At 38.3% G+C, this 15,062-nt stretch overlaps 1 protein-coding gene across 2 annotated transcripts in view; it reads left to right on the top strand.

The window, feature by feature from the left end:
- The first annotated feature begins 2,533 nt into the window (after nt 1-2,533).
- Nucleotides 2,534-15,062, top strand: part of LOC119057864 (desmocollin-2-like) — a 33,917-nt gene continuing 21,388 nt past the window's right edge. The window contains exons 1-5 of one of the 2 annotated variants that reach the window (XM_037156799.2): nt 2,534-2,864; nt 9,614-9,698; nt 10,614-10,813; nt 11,746-11,865; nt 13,954-14,109. In XM_037156799.2, the coding sequence (XP_037012694.2) occupies nt 2,796-2,864; nt 9,614-9,698; nt 10,614-10,813; nt 11,746-11,865; nt 13,954-14,109 (630 nt within the window). In that variant the 5' untranslated portion in view covers nt 2,534-2,795. The remainder of the gene's footprint in view (nt 2,865-9,613; nt 9,699-10,613; nt 10,814-11,745; nt 11,866-13,953; nt 14,110-15,062) is intronic. The other variant, XM_037156798.2, reaches the window with a different exon arrangement.

The following is a 15,062-nucleotide window of genomic DNA, read 5'->3' as shown; positions in this document are numbered from 1 at the left end:
CAGGTGGGATTTTTTGTTGCCATCCATACGTTTACTTTCTAGTTTCCAAAATTAGACAATTGTGATTCTAGCCTGCATAGAAGTGACCCCACAGGCCTTCAGTTGTTGTTCATTTTTTTAGGGATGACTTGTTCTGGCTTTTTATCAGAAATGAATACCCATTTCCAGCCAACCTTCTCAAACAGTCAGTCCCAAGAAATCTAACTAGTTTAATTTTATAGGTGAACGTGACCATAGATAGCACCTAGTATTACACTGAATATCTTACTTAGCCAATGGGTATGCTGAGGCCTGAAAGGTTACGTGAGTAGCCCAAGACACAGAGGGCATTGCTCCTGACTTTTGGTCTAGTGCACCCTGTATTAGAGCACAGTGGAAAAGCATTCAAGTCAGCAGAAGCATCTTCACAGCCAAAAGACATTCTTAAAAAATAATAAATCCTCTACCCACATTTCATTCTCTTCAAATTTGTTCTTATTGTTTCAAAATTGTATTGCAGAGAAATTCATTTCTGTGACCATACAGTCTAAAAGAAATACATTAAATAAATTGGGCCACTTGTTTAGAGTAAGTAGTGTATTTTTCACACCTTTGTTTAAAAAAGTTTCATGATGAAACAACAAAAAACATAATCACATTTTTAATAGCCTCAATCGCTTATCTAATGTGAAAGATGAAAATAAATATGTAAGACGAATTTTTTCTAATTGCTCTTCCACTCTTTTTTGGAATGAGGAAAATATGAACCACCTTTAAAGGCATTAGATGTTAAAGGCGAGGCAAGAGCTCGGAACCGTCCCATTGTCAAAGACTATGATGATAGCCTGAGTAAATTTCTGGAACCTGAAAAAAACTAGCTTGCTTCTTTATTCTTTGGGAAGCTTCACGCTAGAGATCACATTGTCATCATTAGTAGGGTGATGTGTGTTTATGAAATCATTGCTGGAAAAACATGAGGATTAAACATTATAGAAACAGAAGGATGGCAACTATAGTCTCATTTTGGTGACCCAGGTTTATTTGATTACCCAAGATTCTCAACGATAAGTTTAATGGGTATGAAGACAAGAAAACAGCCTATTATGTGATTATTCACTGATAAAATAGAGCATGGGACTAATATATAGAAGGTAAAGCTTGTATTGTTTGACATTACTTACAAGTTTAAGTGTGTGCTCAACATGATGATAATTCGGGCTTTGTGTATAGTGATATTGGAATGGTGCATTCTCAAGAGTTGAAATGGTGCAAGAGTCATGCATGGCTGGCTTTTCAAACAGGTTTCTCCAAACATCCTTGAGGAGACAAACTAAATGAAATGGAACAGACAAGTTTCTCCTTTGTGGTCAGAGTTTCCTGGTTTAAGTCAGTGATTGAGAACAAGTGCAGAAGGATGAGTCAGAAAGCCCCGTCATCGCTTTCGGAAAAGCTGAAAGCCTACGACTTTTATGTCTAATATTCCAAGTTAAGTGCTGCAATAATTCATCTGGTTTAAGTACACTTCAAGTCAAAAGGCAAATTTTATCCCATTACTCTTTTTTTTTTTTTCCACCATGAACTCTGGCTTTGGTGGTAGCAAAGGGAGAAATTTCCAGTAGATGTCCAGGAGTCTTATTTAGAAATAAGTTGTAAGAAGGCCAGTAGATGGGTTTCACTGTGACACAGGACGGTTTTGGAGAAAATCAGTACAGGCCCACATTTACCCAACATCTAGGAACTCAAGCAATGAATTGTCCATACTAACCTCAATTTTTTTCTTTAACTTATGGTCATTTTCTGGTGTCATTGTCATATTGGCCAGGAAACTTCTTTTTATTTCTTTATTTATTTTAACTTTATTTTTTTAAGAGACTGAGTGGAGGGAGGATGAGAGGGAGAGAAACAGCCATGTGTGAAACATTGACTGATAGCCTCTTGCACGCCCCCAACTGGGGAACTGGCCTGCAACTCAGGCATTTGCCCTGACCGGGAATGGAACCAGCGACCTTTCGGTGTACAGGCCCACGCTCAGACTGCTGAGCCTCACCAGCCAGGGCAAGGCCACGAGATTTCTAATAAAACACCTTCAAGACTCTCAAAGAAAGGTATGTGCTACAGATGAAAACCCTGTCAGAACTACACTTGGATGCCTGGAATAAATTTATTTCAGCAAAGAGTTTGTACAACAGTCTACCCGGAGTCTAACCGGGGAGCAGCTGTGACCTAAAACCAGATGTCTGCAGCTGGCCGGGGGCCTTTGAGGGCCTGCACCTGACCCAGCACCGGACCCGCTGGGGTTGGAGAGGCGCAGCTCAGGCCGGGAACCCGCTCCGACCCGCGCCCTGTCCCGCGGCCAGCACTCTCCCGGAGTGCGTCTTTGTAGTATTGTCAGGGCTTTGGCTGGGCAGGGCTACCTACTGATCCTGCAGGCGGACACCGGGGCGGGAGACAGATGGGCACACAGGTGACGTCCGCTGGCGAGAAACACCTATCGCAGGTAAAAGGGTGGCGGCGACAGGGAGTTCCCACCTGTTGCGCTCTCAAAGAAATAAAGACTTAGGAAAATACTAAGGAGGGGCCGATCGGTGTGTTTCGGAGGCATCTGGAGCCCCACCCTCGGCTAGAGGAAAAGCCCCTTGTGGAAGAAGCAGAAGCGTCAGAAACAGAGAAGAAAGGCGCCTCTCCCCGCGCACAGCCTCTCAGTCCTGCTGCGCCAAGGGCCCAGCCTGCGCTCCCCGGCCGCGGCCTTTGGCCCCGCGGATCCCTCCCACTCCGGCCCCCGAGTGTGTCGCCCGCGACCTGCCCCGAGTCTTCCCATGGCGGCCGCCCCAGCCAGGCGCTCCCTGAGCGCAGCGCTCTGCTGGCAGCTCCTGCTGACCCTCACGGTGAGTGGCTGCCCGGGCCACCGGCTCCCTGGAGGGGGCTCCAATCCATTGGGGGCCGAAGGGGACACTTAGAGCAGGGGTGGTGGGCGAAGCAGAGTTAGTGGGCCTTGGGCTCACTAACTAAACTCACTAAGAAGTGGAGTTGGTTGCGGTGGGGGTAGGCAGACGGAAAGAGGACGGTGCCCTGGGTGCCGCGAACCCGAAGGGGAAAGAAAAGGTGTGTGCGGTAGATATAATCAGCGCAGGCAGGTAGAGACGGAGGCAGGAGCTGCAAACGCCCATCCGAAAGCGTAGCCTTCGGGTACGAGCAGGAAGCGCCGCCCGCTGCCGCTGCACCCCTGCGCCCCAGGCGCGTTCCTGGAAAGGTTCGGTGGCTTCTGCCTCCACCAGGGTTCAGGACCACTGAAGCCGGGACCCTCCGCGCCTGCGCGACGTCTAGCGTGGTGGGTGTGTGTGGGGGCTCCAGGTGGGCGTTTGCAGTTTACTTTTTAAATTTTTTGTCGCCTTGTGTGGTTACTTTCTCCTTAATTTTTGAGAAAATGATCATCCAGATCTGTCGTACCCCGAGGCATCTGGATACTGCCCCCTGCCCTCTAGCTTTCTTCCCATTTAAAAACACAATAGCGAAGACCCTACCTGCAGCCGGGAGGGAGTGGAAGGTGGTGTGACCTAAAATTTGGGCCGAACAGCCCTCCCCCACCCTCCCTTGCAGGAATCTCCTGCGGGGACTGGAAGGCGCTGGACTCCAGTGCGAGGGAGCAGCCCCCGGGAGAGTTTGGGATCAGAGGTGGCCGGACTGGCCTTCCTGGGTCTCCTGGAAGGAGAAACGTTAAGTAGACCGGAGGCGAGAAAGTGCTCAGGTCCCTGGTGTCTTTTGACGTTGAGACTCCAGTCAAACCCAAAAGACAAAGGGACAGCCTGGCGGACAGAGAGTGGGAAGATTCCTTCTGGCAGTGGTGGGACTGGGGGAGGGCGGGGGGGGAGGGGCGGTGAAGTATTCGGATTATTTGCCTTTCTCTATTGCTCTCATTTGATAGCGAGTTCCTTAAATTTTTAAATATCGAAATTGTAGTTCTGATTATTAGAAGGTCTTTAGAACTCTGTGGACACCAAACCCCTAGCAAAATGCCTGGGCATATTAATAACAGGAAAGGCCACGTGCACAGCTGGTAACATATTGCAGTTGAGGAAACCAAGAATGAAATACCAGTCACAAAATATGTAGTCGGTAACAAATAAATTTTGGTTAGATTCCTAATAAAGGTGCCACCTCTGTTCACACCACTGGCCATTGTTCTTTGATGGAAAAGGGGTGATTAGTCACAGGCAGTAAATAGAATTGCTTTGTATATACTTACATAGAACTTTGCATTTGTCTCAGCTCCTCTTTAGAAGAAAGTGCTTGTAAGTGAATAAATAAATTGAATAATGGCCATTGTGTGGCCTTCCTTAGCTTCAAAGCAGGACAGATCAGAAGTGGGGTGGAGACAAACAGGGCACAGGCTCTGGTTGCACACCTCTTCCTGCTACATTCAAACTGGAAGGAAGGCCTAGTGTTCTGGTGATCTTGGCTGGATCTCTACACAGCCCCGCTGGTCTCAGCTGGTTATTGTGGTTGTGAGTCTCAAGTGGGTAGATGCATGAAGAGTATTTGAGTAGAAGATGTTATTAAATGAGCATGACTTTGGGGGCATCCTTTACCTGTCATGCCCCAGAGACACCCAAGGAATCCACCATTGCACAACTCAGCCCATCTGTACTTCCTAATATTGCCTTGCCTGACGTGTGTCTTAACCACTTGAACTCTGGCTTTGTCTAAATGCCAATGAAGCTTTTCTCTCTCAGACAATCATACAACTTTATTGCTAAATCCTAACAAGCCTTATATACTTCCACCTACTAGATGCGCCTTTATTCTTGAAATTCACTTCTCTTTTCTTTTGATATTCCTGACCACTCAGAATCAAACTTCCTGTTTGTTCTAGGTCTTGTCCCTAAAATGCCATACAGGTGCCTGCGTAGAATAAATTTATTTTGAACTGGCCTTTATATCTCTGTTCCTACTATGATGTGATAACAACATTTTTTCCCAAACAGTGTTACTTTTCTTCTAGTGCTCTGTATTTCAGTAAATGACACAATGACACACCTTGTTCCTTAAGTAAAAAGTCTGGAAGCTGTTTGGTTTTCCTTCCTCACTGTTCCCCTCCCTTAATTCATCATTCAGTCTCATTAAATCTGTGTCCAGAAATAGCTCATGAATATCTTTACTGCTATCCATCACCTCTGCAATCCCTCTTTGCTATTACAAATAATGCCACAATGAATCAGCCCGTATATATGTTATTTCACATATGGGCAGGTGTCGCAATAGGATAGATTACCAGAAGTGGGATTGCCAGATAAAAGTTTAAATGACTCTGTAAATTTGGTAGCTAGCATGTACTCTCTCTATCCTCCATAAAGGTTGTATGTGGCTAGGTAGAAAGCTGTTTTATGATAGATGTCATAACACTTCATTGAGGAGGGATGTAGACAATACTGTGCTATGTGTAGTACTTGATCTAGGCAGTCATTTGGCAAAAGATAAAGGTGAATCCATACCTCATGCAGAACACCACAGAAAATTCCTAACATATGAAAGATTTAAATATAACATATGCTACCATACAGAAGAACAGAAGAAAAAAATGATCAATTTCTTTTTAACTTTGGAGTCAAGAAGGCCTGTTTATGGCTCAGATTTCAAAAGCCATTCATTAAAATTGAGAAAATCAGTTGTAATAAAACACACCCAATACTTGTCCCTCGCCAAAAACTATACCAAATGAAACAAAAACATCAGAAGCAAAGTCAAAGGTAACTACCAAAGTGGAAAAAATATTTTTAGATCATACTTTTAAAGGTTAATCTAATATGCAAAGTGCTCTTCTAAATCAAGAAGTCTAACATGAACATGATATAAAAAATTCCCATAAACTATTGAAAAAGGCCCATGAAAATATTCCAGCCTCATTCATAATAAGAAATGATGAATTTAAAACTACATTGTAATGTCATTTCTTACTTGACAAACATCCAAAAATTTGACAGCATGCTGGGTAGCCAAGATTGTGAAGAAATGGAAACTCATAGAAGATTGGTGAATGTAACAAAAAGTTACTACCTTTGTGGATGGTCTACAGTTACATCAAATGAAAGTGGAAACTGTTTTACTTCTTCCTTTCCAATTTGTCTGCATCTAGCGTCTTTCAGTTTTTCATGTCCCAATATTTTATTATTTTTATTATTGAGACTTTGCAATCTTTTAATATGTGCTAGAGCTAATATCCTTTCATTGCTTTTCTTTTTCGTAATTTTCTTGTCTATTCTTAATTACTGATATTTTGTTGTGACATTTTATAACAGCTTGCCTAGTTCCAGAAAAAATACTGTTGGGATTTTTATTAGGATCATAAAATTTATAACTTAGTGAAATTAATATATTTGTGGTGTTTACTTTTTTTTCAAAATAAAGATATATCTTTATAAAGTCTACCTTTGTGTTCTTCAGAAATATTTTCAGATTTTTCTCAAATAAGTTTTATATATTTCTTGTTATGTTTGCTTCTTGGCATTCTATTTTATTACTTTTGAAAATGATTTCTTCTCTTATATTATTTAACTGCTTTTATTTATGCGTAAAAATACTAACGATTTTTATATTTTAATTGCTATTGCTGCTCCTTCACTGAAATTCTTATTGTTTTATAGTAATTTATTGGCTGATTTGCTGGGGTTTCCAAGTAAATAATCATATCAAGTGCAAATACAGATTTTTTACCTCTTTTTTTCCCATTCGTATGCTATGTAATATCTTCCTCTTGCATGATAGACATTAATGTAATGTTAACTGTAATATTGACCTTGGAAAAGCTGTCTTGTTTTTGAGTTTAGTGTGGCCACTGCTTGTGTTTTCCCATCAATGTGGTGTTTATGATACAATATAAAAATTATATCAAAGAAATACTTACCAATTCTTAGTTTGGGTCCATTTTAAAAAAATCTAAGGGTGATTATTGAATTTGGTCAAATGTCTTTCAGCATCTATAGTTTTGATCACATGCCAAGACTTTACATTAATTAATGGCATGAGGTTCCTGGACCAAGCAAGTGATATGAATGTTGATCACAAATCCATGCAAGGGGTTTACTTCCAGCTCACCCCTGCAATGAAGGCTTTGCATTTGGGTCCTGGGTTAATGTGGGCAACTCTTGTCTTAGATCTTAGGCAGGCCTGTGCTTTGATTTCACTCTTTTCTGTGGAACCAAAAGACCAGACTAAAATTTTGTCAGATTAAGATGTCATTTCTAGTTACTACTCTGTGTTCCTGCTTTATCCTGAGTTTTTGTCTAGCAAATCCTTACAAAAGAATGTATCCATCATTTTCAATTTGGGCATGGGGTTTTGTCTGAATGACATAGCTGCCATTTTTGGAAAGGAAAATTGTTCCCCAATTCATTCTCCATACTGGTCAGATTTACTGTATTCAAATGGAAAGCTTCATATGTAATTTATCTGCTTAAAACAAATCATGGTCTTTCTTTAGGAAGTAAGATCTATATATGTTGTTAATGCTATTCAGAATGTGTCCACACCTACTTCTCTGAATACATTTTAAACTTCTGTTCCTCCCATCAGTTACTCCAGATTTTCATGTTCAGCTCTGTGTCATCTCCGGGCTTTTGCATAAATTATTCCTCTCTGGAACATGCAAACTCTGCCTCTTCTTGACAGGGGTAACTTGTAGCCACTGCTCAGGTGGCATTATCTGGCTCTTACAGGAGGCCAATTTTCCCTGTTCTCCCATAACACCTCGTACTTTCCTGTCATTTACCCCACCTACTGCAATTACAAATATGCCTTACCCTTGAATTGAGTGTTTTGTGAAGATCATGTTGTTACGTCTCTCTGTGTCTGACACGTAGTAGAGATTCAACAAATATTTGTTGACTACATGAATGAATGGATATATAAGACACTTATCTAAAGTGTTGTCTTAATCCAGCCTTTCTTGCCTTCTCTGTTTTTACCCTCCTCTGTTTCTACCTTAGTCTAAGTAGCCATCCTCCCTCTCTTGGATTCCTCCCGTAGGTGATGCTGCTTCTCTCTGCACTCAGAATAAAGTCTGCACTCCTTAGTATGGCCTTTGAGATCCTACACGATGTGTCTCTGATTGCCTCTTAATCATCTATCACTTTTCACTCGCTGTGCTCTACTGTGATGACCTCCATTGTGTTCCTCTGAGACACAGGTGACGCCCCCTTCCAGGGCGTTTGTTTTGGTTTTGCGCCATCTGGAAGACCCTTCTGTTGGTGAACTGGTTTTCCCCCTCATTTCATTCAAGCTTCTGGTCTTTTTGTCACTCTCTCTCCTTGCCTTATTTTTCTCACTACTATATATATAATTTCTCATTATATATATAATGAAAGATATATATATATATATATCTCTTTCATTATGTAACCTTTGTGCTTTTGTGTATTTTATGTCTCTCATTATAATGTAACCTCAATAAAGTCAAAGACTTTGATTTGTTCACTGCTGTAGCCTTTGAGCACTGTCTAGGACCTAGTAAGCAACTTATAAATGTTGGCGGAATGAGTAAGTAGATGTTTGCTTTCAATCACCTTGAGTCCCCAGTCACCTGAATCCTGTGCTCTCTTGGCCATGCAGTGAGTGACAATTCGTCTAATCTTTTAATTTCCAGTTCAGATACACTCCTCATTGGGTCCATCCCCAACTTCCAGTGAAATATGATTCCTGCTTTGCCTGATTCTTCATGTGTAATTAAAACTAGATAGTTGAAGGTTCTTTCATGATTATTGGAAATAAAAGTTTTTATCCAAATTTTGCTGATTTTAATTTTTGATTATGGACTTTGCAAATAATGACGTCAATGTTAGTTTTACCTATCTTATGTTTAGTCAAACTACAGGAAAACTATTGTAAATCTTTCAGAAACATCCATCGTAAAATTTCAGAGAGAATGGGGTTAAATTCCAGTGTGTTTGAATATACAGTGTATTGGAATTGGTTCCAATAAATCACTAACTCATTTAAAATTTTTAAGTGAAATGTTTTGTAAAATGACCTTAACTCTCATTTATGAGAAGATGCACCTTCAAAATAAGTTTGTATTTTAAAGTTATGTGCTGGTTTCTGTGGGGTATTAAATAAATACTTTCCAAATCAATCCATGCCAATGAGTTAATGCTACCTGCTCTTTCTGAGGTTTTATTTAGGCTATTATTGATATGGTACTGCATTTCATTAAGGTGATCTACAATTAGCTGAAACATTTTGCTGGCTCATTAAATTTTTTTGTGTCTCTTTTCTATTTATACATCTGTGCTACCTTCTTAATAGTGTCAGTTCTCTCTTGCTTAGATTGTCGTTGCTTCCTCGGTGTACCTGGTAAGGTTGTGAAATGACTATTAACCTTATTTTACAGAAGACAAAACCCAATACAGTAAGAAGTTCTCTGTGCTTACATGCTTAGCAAAGGAGTGAGTCATGACTCTCAGTTTATTATTTTATTCTTCTCCTTGATAGAATTTTTTTCTGATTTTCTTACTCCAGTCTGTGTTTTTATGTTACCTTGTTAATTATATAAACTGATTCACAGTTACAAAGATTTATAGTTTATATAAACTATATATATAGTAAAAAGTATCTTTTGAATGCATATGATGTTGATTTTTTTTAGATTTCAATATCTGCCTGTGGTGCCTGCAAAAAAGTGACACTAGATGTCCCCTCCAAGCTGGACGCTAAGAAATTTGTGGGTAGAGGTAAGGAACTCCCAAAATATGTGAAATCCTAATTTGTAGGGTCTTGTACAGATAGTGTGACTTTTAGAAGGATAACTATATTGGAACTAAGAGTTAGGACTTGTACAGTATATTATTGTGTATAACGCATGTGGCACCGTTCTGATGAAAGGAATATTTTTAATGGAAAAACATGACTATAGGAAGTAGATAAAAAGGTTTAGATTGAGTAAAAAAAAACAATATTTACATTAATGGAAGGATATTGTGTGTTTTAACATGCTTCTGTGAAACTGAGAAAAAGTATTGAAATTATTTCTGAAGTTTAATGGTTTTGTCTTCAGATTTTTGTCCTAAAACATTTTGACATCTTATTGGCATTGATTTTTACATCTTATTTTTTCTGTAATTAAATTTTTTACATAACTCAACTGTATTAGAAAAGATCAGACCAATGAGAACACAGAATATGACTATTTAATAATAGATATACCTATTTTAATAAAATGATATTTTAATTCAATATCTGCCAATTTTAACTTCCTCGATGCTTTATAACTTTCTTCAAATGTACTTATGTTGCTATCTAGCCAATTTTAATTAATAAATAAAAACTTTTTGGTATTGGCAAAAATATTTGAACAATGGAGCTTTTATTTGAAAATAAATGTCCCTTCTTTAGTATATGTGCTGCCGAAGCGAGCACTAAATGTCCCTTCTTTAAAAGGATATAGTGTACCTTATTAGAAGTGATGTATGTATTTTTGTGTTTAGCACAAGTTAATTAACCATAGTTTCATATGTTCTTTAAAAATGAAAAATTTACGTGTCAGTGTAGCTAATTTTAAGTTTTTGCCCCCATATGTATACTGCTGTTAAAACTCTATGTTGGTATGTTTTACCTTGCAAATGATTGCTGTGTATATTTTTTTACAGTTAACCTGAAGGAATGTTTTAAGTCTGCAAATCTAATTCATTCAAGTGATCCTGATTTCCAAATTTTAGAAGATGGTTCAGTCTATACAACAAATGCTATTCTTTTGTCCTCAGAGAAGAGAAATTTTACCATATCACTTTCCAATACCGAGAACCAAGAAGAAAAGCAAATATTGGTCCTTTTAGAGCATCAAACGAAGGTATACTGAACGACAGAATGGAATATGGTATAATGAAGTATTTACTTCAGGTGTAACTAACATTACCAGGGAAGTTGTGGAATCAGAAAGGACGGGATAATTTAACTTGAAGATGAATGAAAACCATGACACATTTAATACTGTTCAAAGGGAAGAGGATTCTGCAACATAGAGTAACTAGAGTTTGTAATCCCTTTTTATTTCATACATAAAAAGAGAAATGGAGAGATGCTACAGCATGAAAGCTTGAGATTGGACACAAAGAAGCATTTATTGATCTTTACTGTAGGGTAGATTTTTAAAAACAAGTTTTCAAACCACCTCTGGAGGCCTCGCGCTATCTTAGACAGCATAATCTGTAGTCTTAGAAAGTAGATGACTACGTTAGGTTGAGGTTTAGACCTCATCTATGCTTATTACTTTGTGACACCCAAGTTCAAAATGGCTTCTGGTCACCATTGGCCGTTACTCACTGTAGCAGTTGGAGAGTTGCCACCAGGTTTCTCCCCTGGTTCTGACGTTGACCTCTCTGGTGGTTCCCTGACTCTTCCTACTGTTCGTGAGTGGAAGGTGCTGATGCTAAACTGAGAGGGGCAGGCATTCTACTGATTTTCTTTCCATATCCCTCCTTCCATCTTTGGCATGGCATCGTGGCAAGAGTAATTTCGTTTTTCAGTTTTGTTTCCAGGCTTCCAGTTTCATGTTTCTTTCATGTGCCCGTGAAATTATTCTCTCAAGAGGATGACTGTGATAACAGGGCAGTTATCTCTTCATTCTCTTTTTGCACTGTTGATGTTTGGTTTTATTTTCAAGCACTACCAGGGCCATAGTCCTGGCCTCAGCTAGTTCTCATGAGAGGAGGAAGATAATCAACATTCTAATGTTCGACAATAGAATGGTTGTTGACTTTATTTTTTCTCCCCTAAATTGAGGTGCTAAAGCAAAGTGATTCTAAAGAAACCATTCTGAGACGTGCCAAGAGAAGATGGGCTCCAATCCCTGTCTCAATGATGGAGAATTACCTGGGTCCTTTCCCGCTTTTTCTTGAACAGGTATAATTGACTTTTTTCCACTGTGAAGGTCTATGGTTTTCATCTTTTTAAAAAAATATTTAGACAATGCATATTTAAAAGATAGTGGTGTATGAATATATGAATAAATGTGTATGCATATCATATGTATAGATATAAAGATATATATTTATACATGGGTATAAATATATATCTTTATATCTGCGTATATTTTTTGCAGTTTTAGTCATGCAAAGGTCATTACTAAAACTGTAAAATCTATCTAACAACCTTAAACACATGGTTCCTTAATTTTCTGGGGTATAGAAAACTCCCAAACGCTTTCTGTAAAAAAAAAAAAGAAGGAAAATCGCTGATAAAAGGCCAAATGCTAAGTGGAAGATACTAACATACGAGGTCTGTCCAGGAGGTACCCAGCCATGTAATATGAAAAATAGACACATTTGTTCAAGAAGATACAAGATGTAAGAAATATTGTACACAGGACAATGACACCTGTGTCTCCTTCAGAGTAGGTACCTTGGGACCTCACACAGTTCTCCCAATTTTTCCCATCATATTTCCCTGAGTCTCATTGACAGTATGAAGTCTGTTCTCTTTCAAAGGTTATTTTAGTTATAGGAAAAGCCAGAAGTCACAGGATGCCAAATCTGAGCTGCAGGGAGTCAGAGTCACCTGGGTGATTTGATGTTTCAACAAAAAAACTGTGCAAAAGACATGATGCATGAGTGGGCGTGTTGTCATGATGAAGCTGCCAATCACCAGTTGCCCATAGCTGTGGCTTTCTGAATCATCTGAATAGCTTCTGTGGAGGAACGTTCAAGCTTAACCTAAAATTTGATGCGGATTCGTTGCTCTACTGGTTCAGTCATTTTGAATGCGACAGGCCACATAGTACACATGTTTACTCAACAGCATCTACCACCCCCACTGACTAGTACAGTGACGTCATCATTGTTCACACATTTGCAGTCCATCCACTCTCCTTGGCTGCCAGGTTACATTGACATGACACAAGCCATCAATGTTACATTAACAATGGCTGGGCTTTTTCTGGACAGATCTCGTACAACCTTCTATTGCTTATCCCCAAGTCTACTGCTTCAATTGTACTGGATTTACTTTTTTTTCTCTCTCTTTTTTAACATTTTGTGGAAACTTTAACAAATCTTTTTGCCTTCTTCCACTATCAGTGGCCACTATCATTCAGTCTATGACTTGGGTTTCTTTTCCCTGAGTTCTTGAAATGGTGAGAGAGAATCCTCCTTTACATTCTATCCAAAAATGTAATGCAGCTGAGAGAATAACAAAGTTGAGAATCAAATTGTTAGAAAATAATTGTGTTAATCACTCTGATATATAGTCAAGATTTTACCAAGAGGTTGAAAGCAACTGGGAAGAAACTTGATTTTGAATCAAGCAGCAGAATATTGCATTTGCAAAGCTATTATGCCATTTATATTCTCATTATTCCCTATCCCTCCCCATCCCAACCATGCAAACTCATCTCCTGTAATGAAGAAGGTGCTTACAAATAACAAAAGCTAATTCAGAAAAAAATTTTCAAGTTTTTGCCATGCAGGCAGAACACTTTAAATGTAGTATCTCAAATCTTTTATCATAGAGGAGTGGCAAAAGTAGGTTTACAGTTGTGAGTATGTGAAACAATTTATTCTTGTATAATTATTTATTAATTATTGTATTATTTATTTGTATTACAACTGTAAATCTACTTTTGCCCACCTTATATAAAAATTCACATTTTATTTTGTTTTTGTTTTTTAATGGCAACAGAATAATTTTTCATGCTCAGAATATTTTGTTTTCTAAGGCAGGAAAAGTCTTAGATGTTTGGTCCAAATAGGCATCATTTAGCCTTTAAAATATTCCTTAGGTATTCTGGAAAACTAAGATGCTATTACATTGTTTTCTTCATGCCTTGCTCTTGAAATGTCTCAATTATAAGTTGTGCTTATTTTCTTGTTGCTGTTTATTCATATGTAATCATAAATAAAAACAGCGTTATTTATTAGCCATGTGATTGTATAAATATACAGATGAAAGTTTTGCTAAATAAACATTTGTCTCATGTCAATATCTACCTTCTAGATTGAATCTGATTCAGCACAAAACTACACTGTATACTATTCTATAAGAGGGCCTGGAGTTGACGAAGAACCCCTGAATTTATTTCATATAGAGAGGGACACTGGAAATCTGTATTGTAATCGGCGTGTAGATCGTGAGCAGTATGAATCTTTTCAGGTAAAGTCTGAAGTTTATGTATTATGTTGGTAATTAGTCCACTTGACCTTTTTTTCTCATTCTCAATTCATTTTACCCTTTTCTGTTTTCTGAGTTTGTCATCTACGCTTCTGATCCTGCAGCCATGGCTTGAAGCAAAAAGAATTTCGTAGATTCTATTAGAAATTTCCCAGCATTATAATTTTACTCTATTTTTCCAAAGAAAAAAGAGTACCACTTCAGAAGCAGTTATTTAGTTGACAAAAAAGATCTGTGGACAGTAGAGTGAGAAATGGGATGTAAGTGAAGTTTAGAATTAACTCTCCCTTAGCAATGGGAGAAAATTCACTTCTGGTGAGCAAGTAAGGACTATGGACAGTGCTTAGCTAAGAAAGATTATTCAATCTTTTCTTCATGTGGGGAGCTTCCCATGGTGAAATGAAAGTTAGTAATGTAAGAATTTAACCTAACGTATTGATTTTTTCCAACAAAAGATTGGTCCTTTAGCTTAGTTCAATTTTAATTATTTTCTATCTGTTTTGGATTAGTTAATTATTCATTAGTAGACTAAATTAACTGAATAGGCATGCAGACATTGAATTAAATATTTAGGGTTAGAATTGCTATAAGGTGACCCTCTAAGGATCTGTGTTCTGCTATTTTTGTGGTAGTTGTTTTGAGAAAAATTGGAATTGAAATTTATATTATAAAATCAAAAGGAATAAATTGTACTTCACACATAATTTGCAGCCATTCATTAATTTTATTTCTGATTTCCCTTTTTAAATCAAAAGTTTGTATGAAGACAGTTACCTGAATTAACTATCAGTGTACCTGAAGTCATAATTAGTATTAGAAAGTAAGACAATATCTCAAATAACTGTACATGGGAAATTTGGAATCCAAAGAATCCAAAGTTTAAAAAATGTATTTAAAATTCATGTATCTAAAACTTTCAAACAAAACAAAATATA

Source organism: Artibeus jamaicensis, unplaced genomic scaffold (assembly GCF_021234435.1).
Source record: "Artibeus jamaicensis isolate MK-2021 breed Jamaican fruit bat unplaced genomic scaffold, CSHL_Jam_final contig_354, whole genome shotgun sequence".
Lineage (NCBI taxonomy): Eukaryota > Metazoa > Chordata > Mammalia > Chiroptera > Phyllostomidae > Artibeus > Artibeus jamaicensis.
The sequence above is the reverse complement of the archived record's forward strand: the minus strand, read 5'-3'. Positions and strand labels throughout refer to the sequence as shown.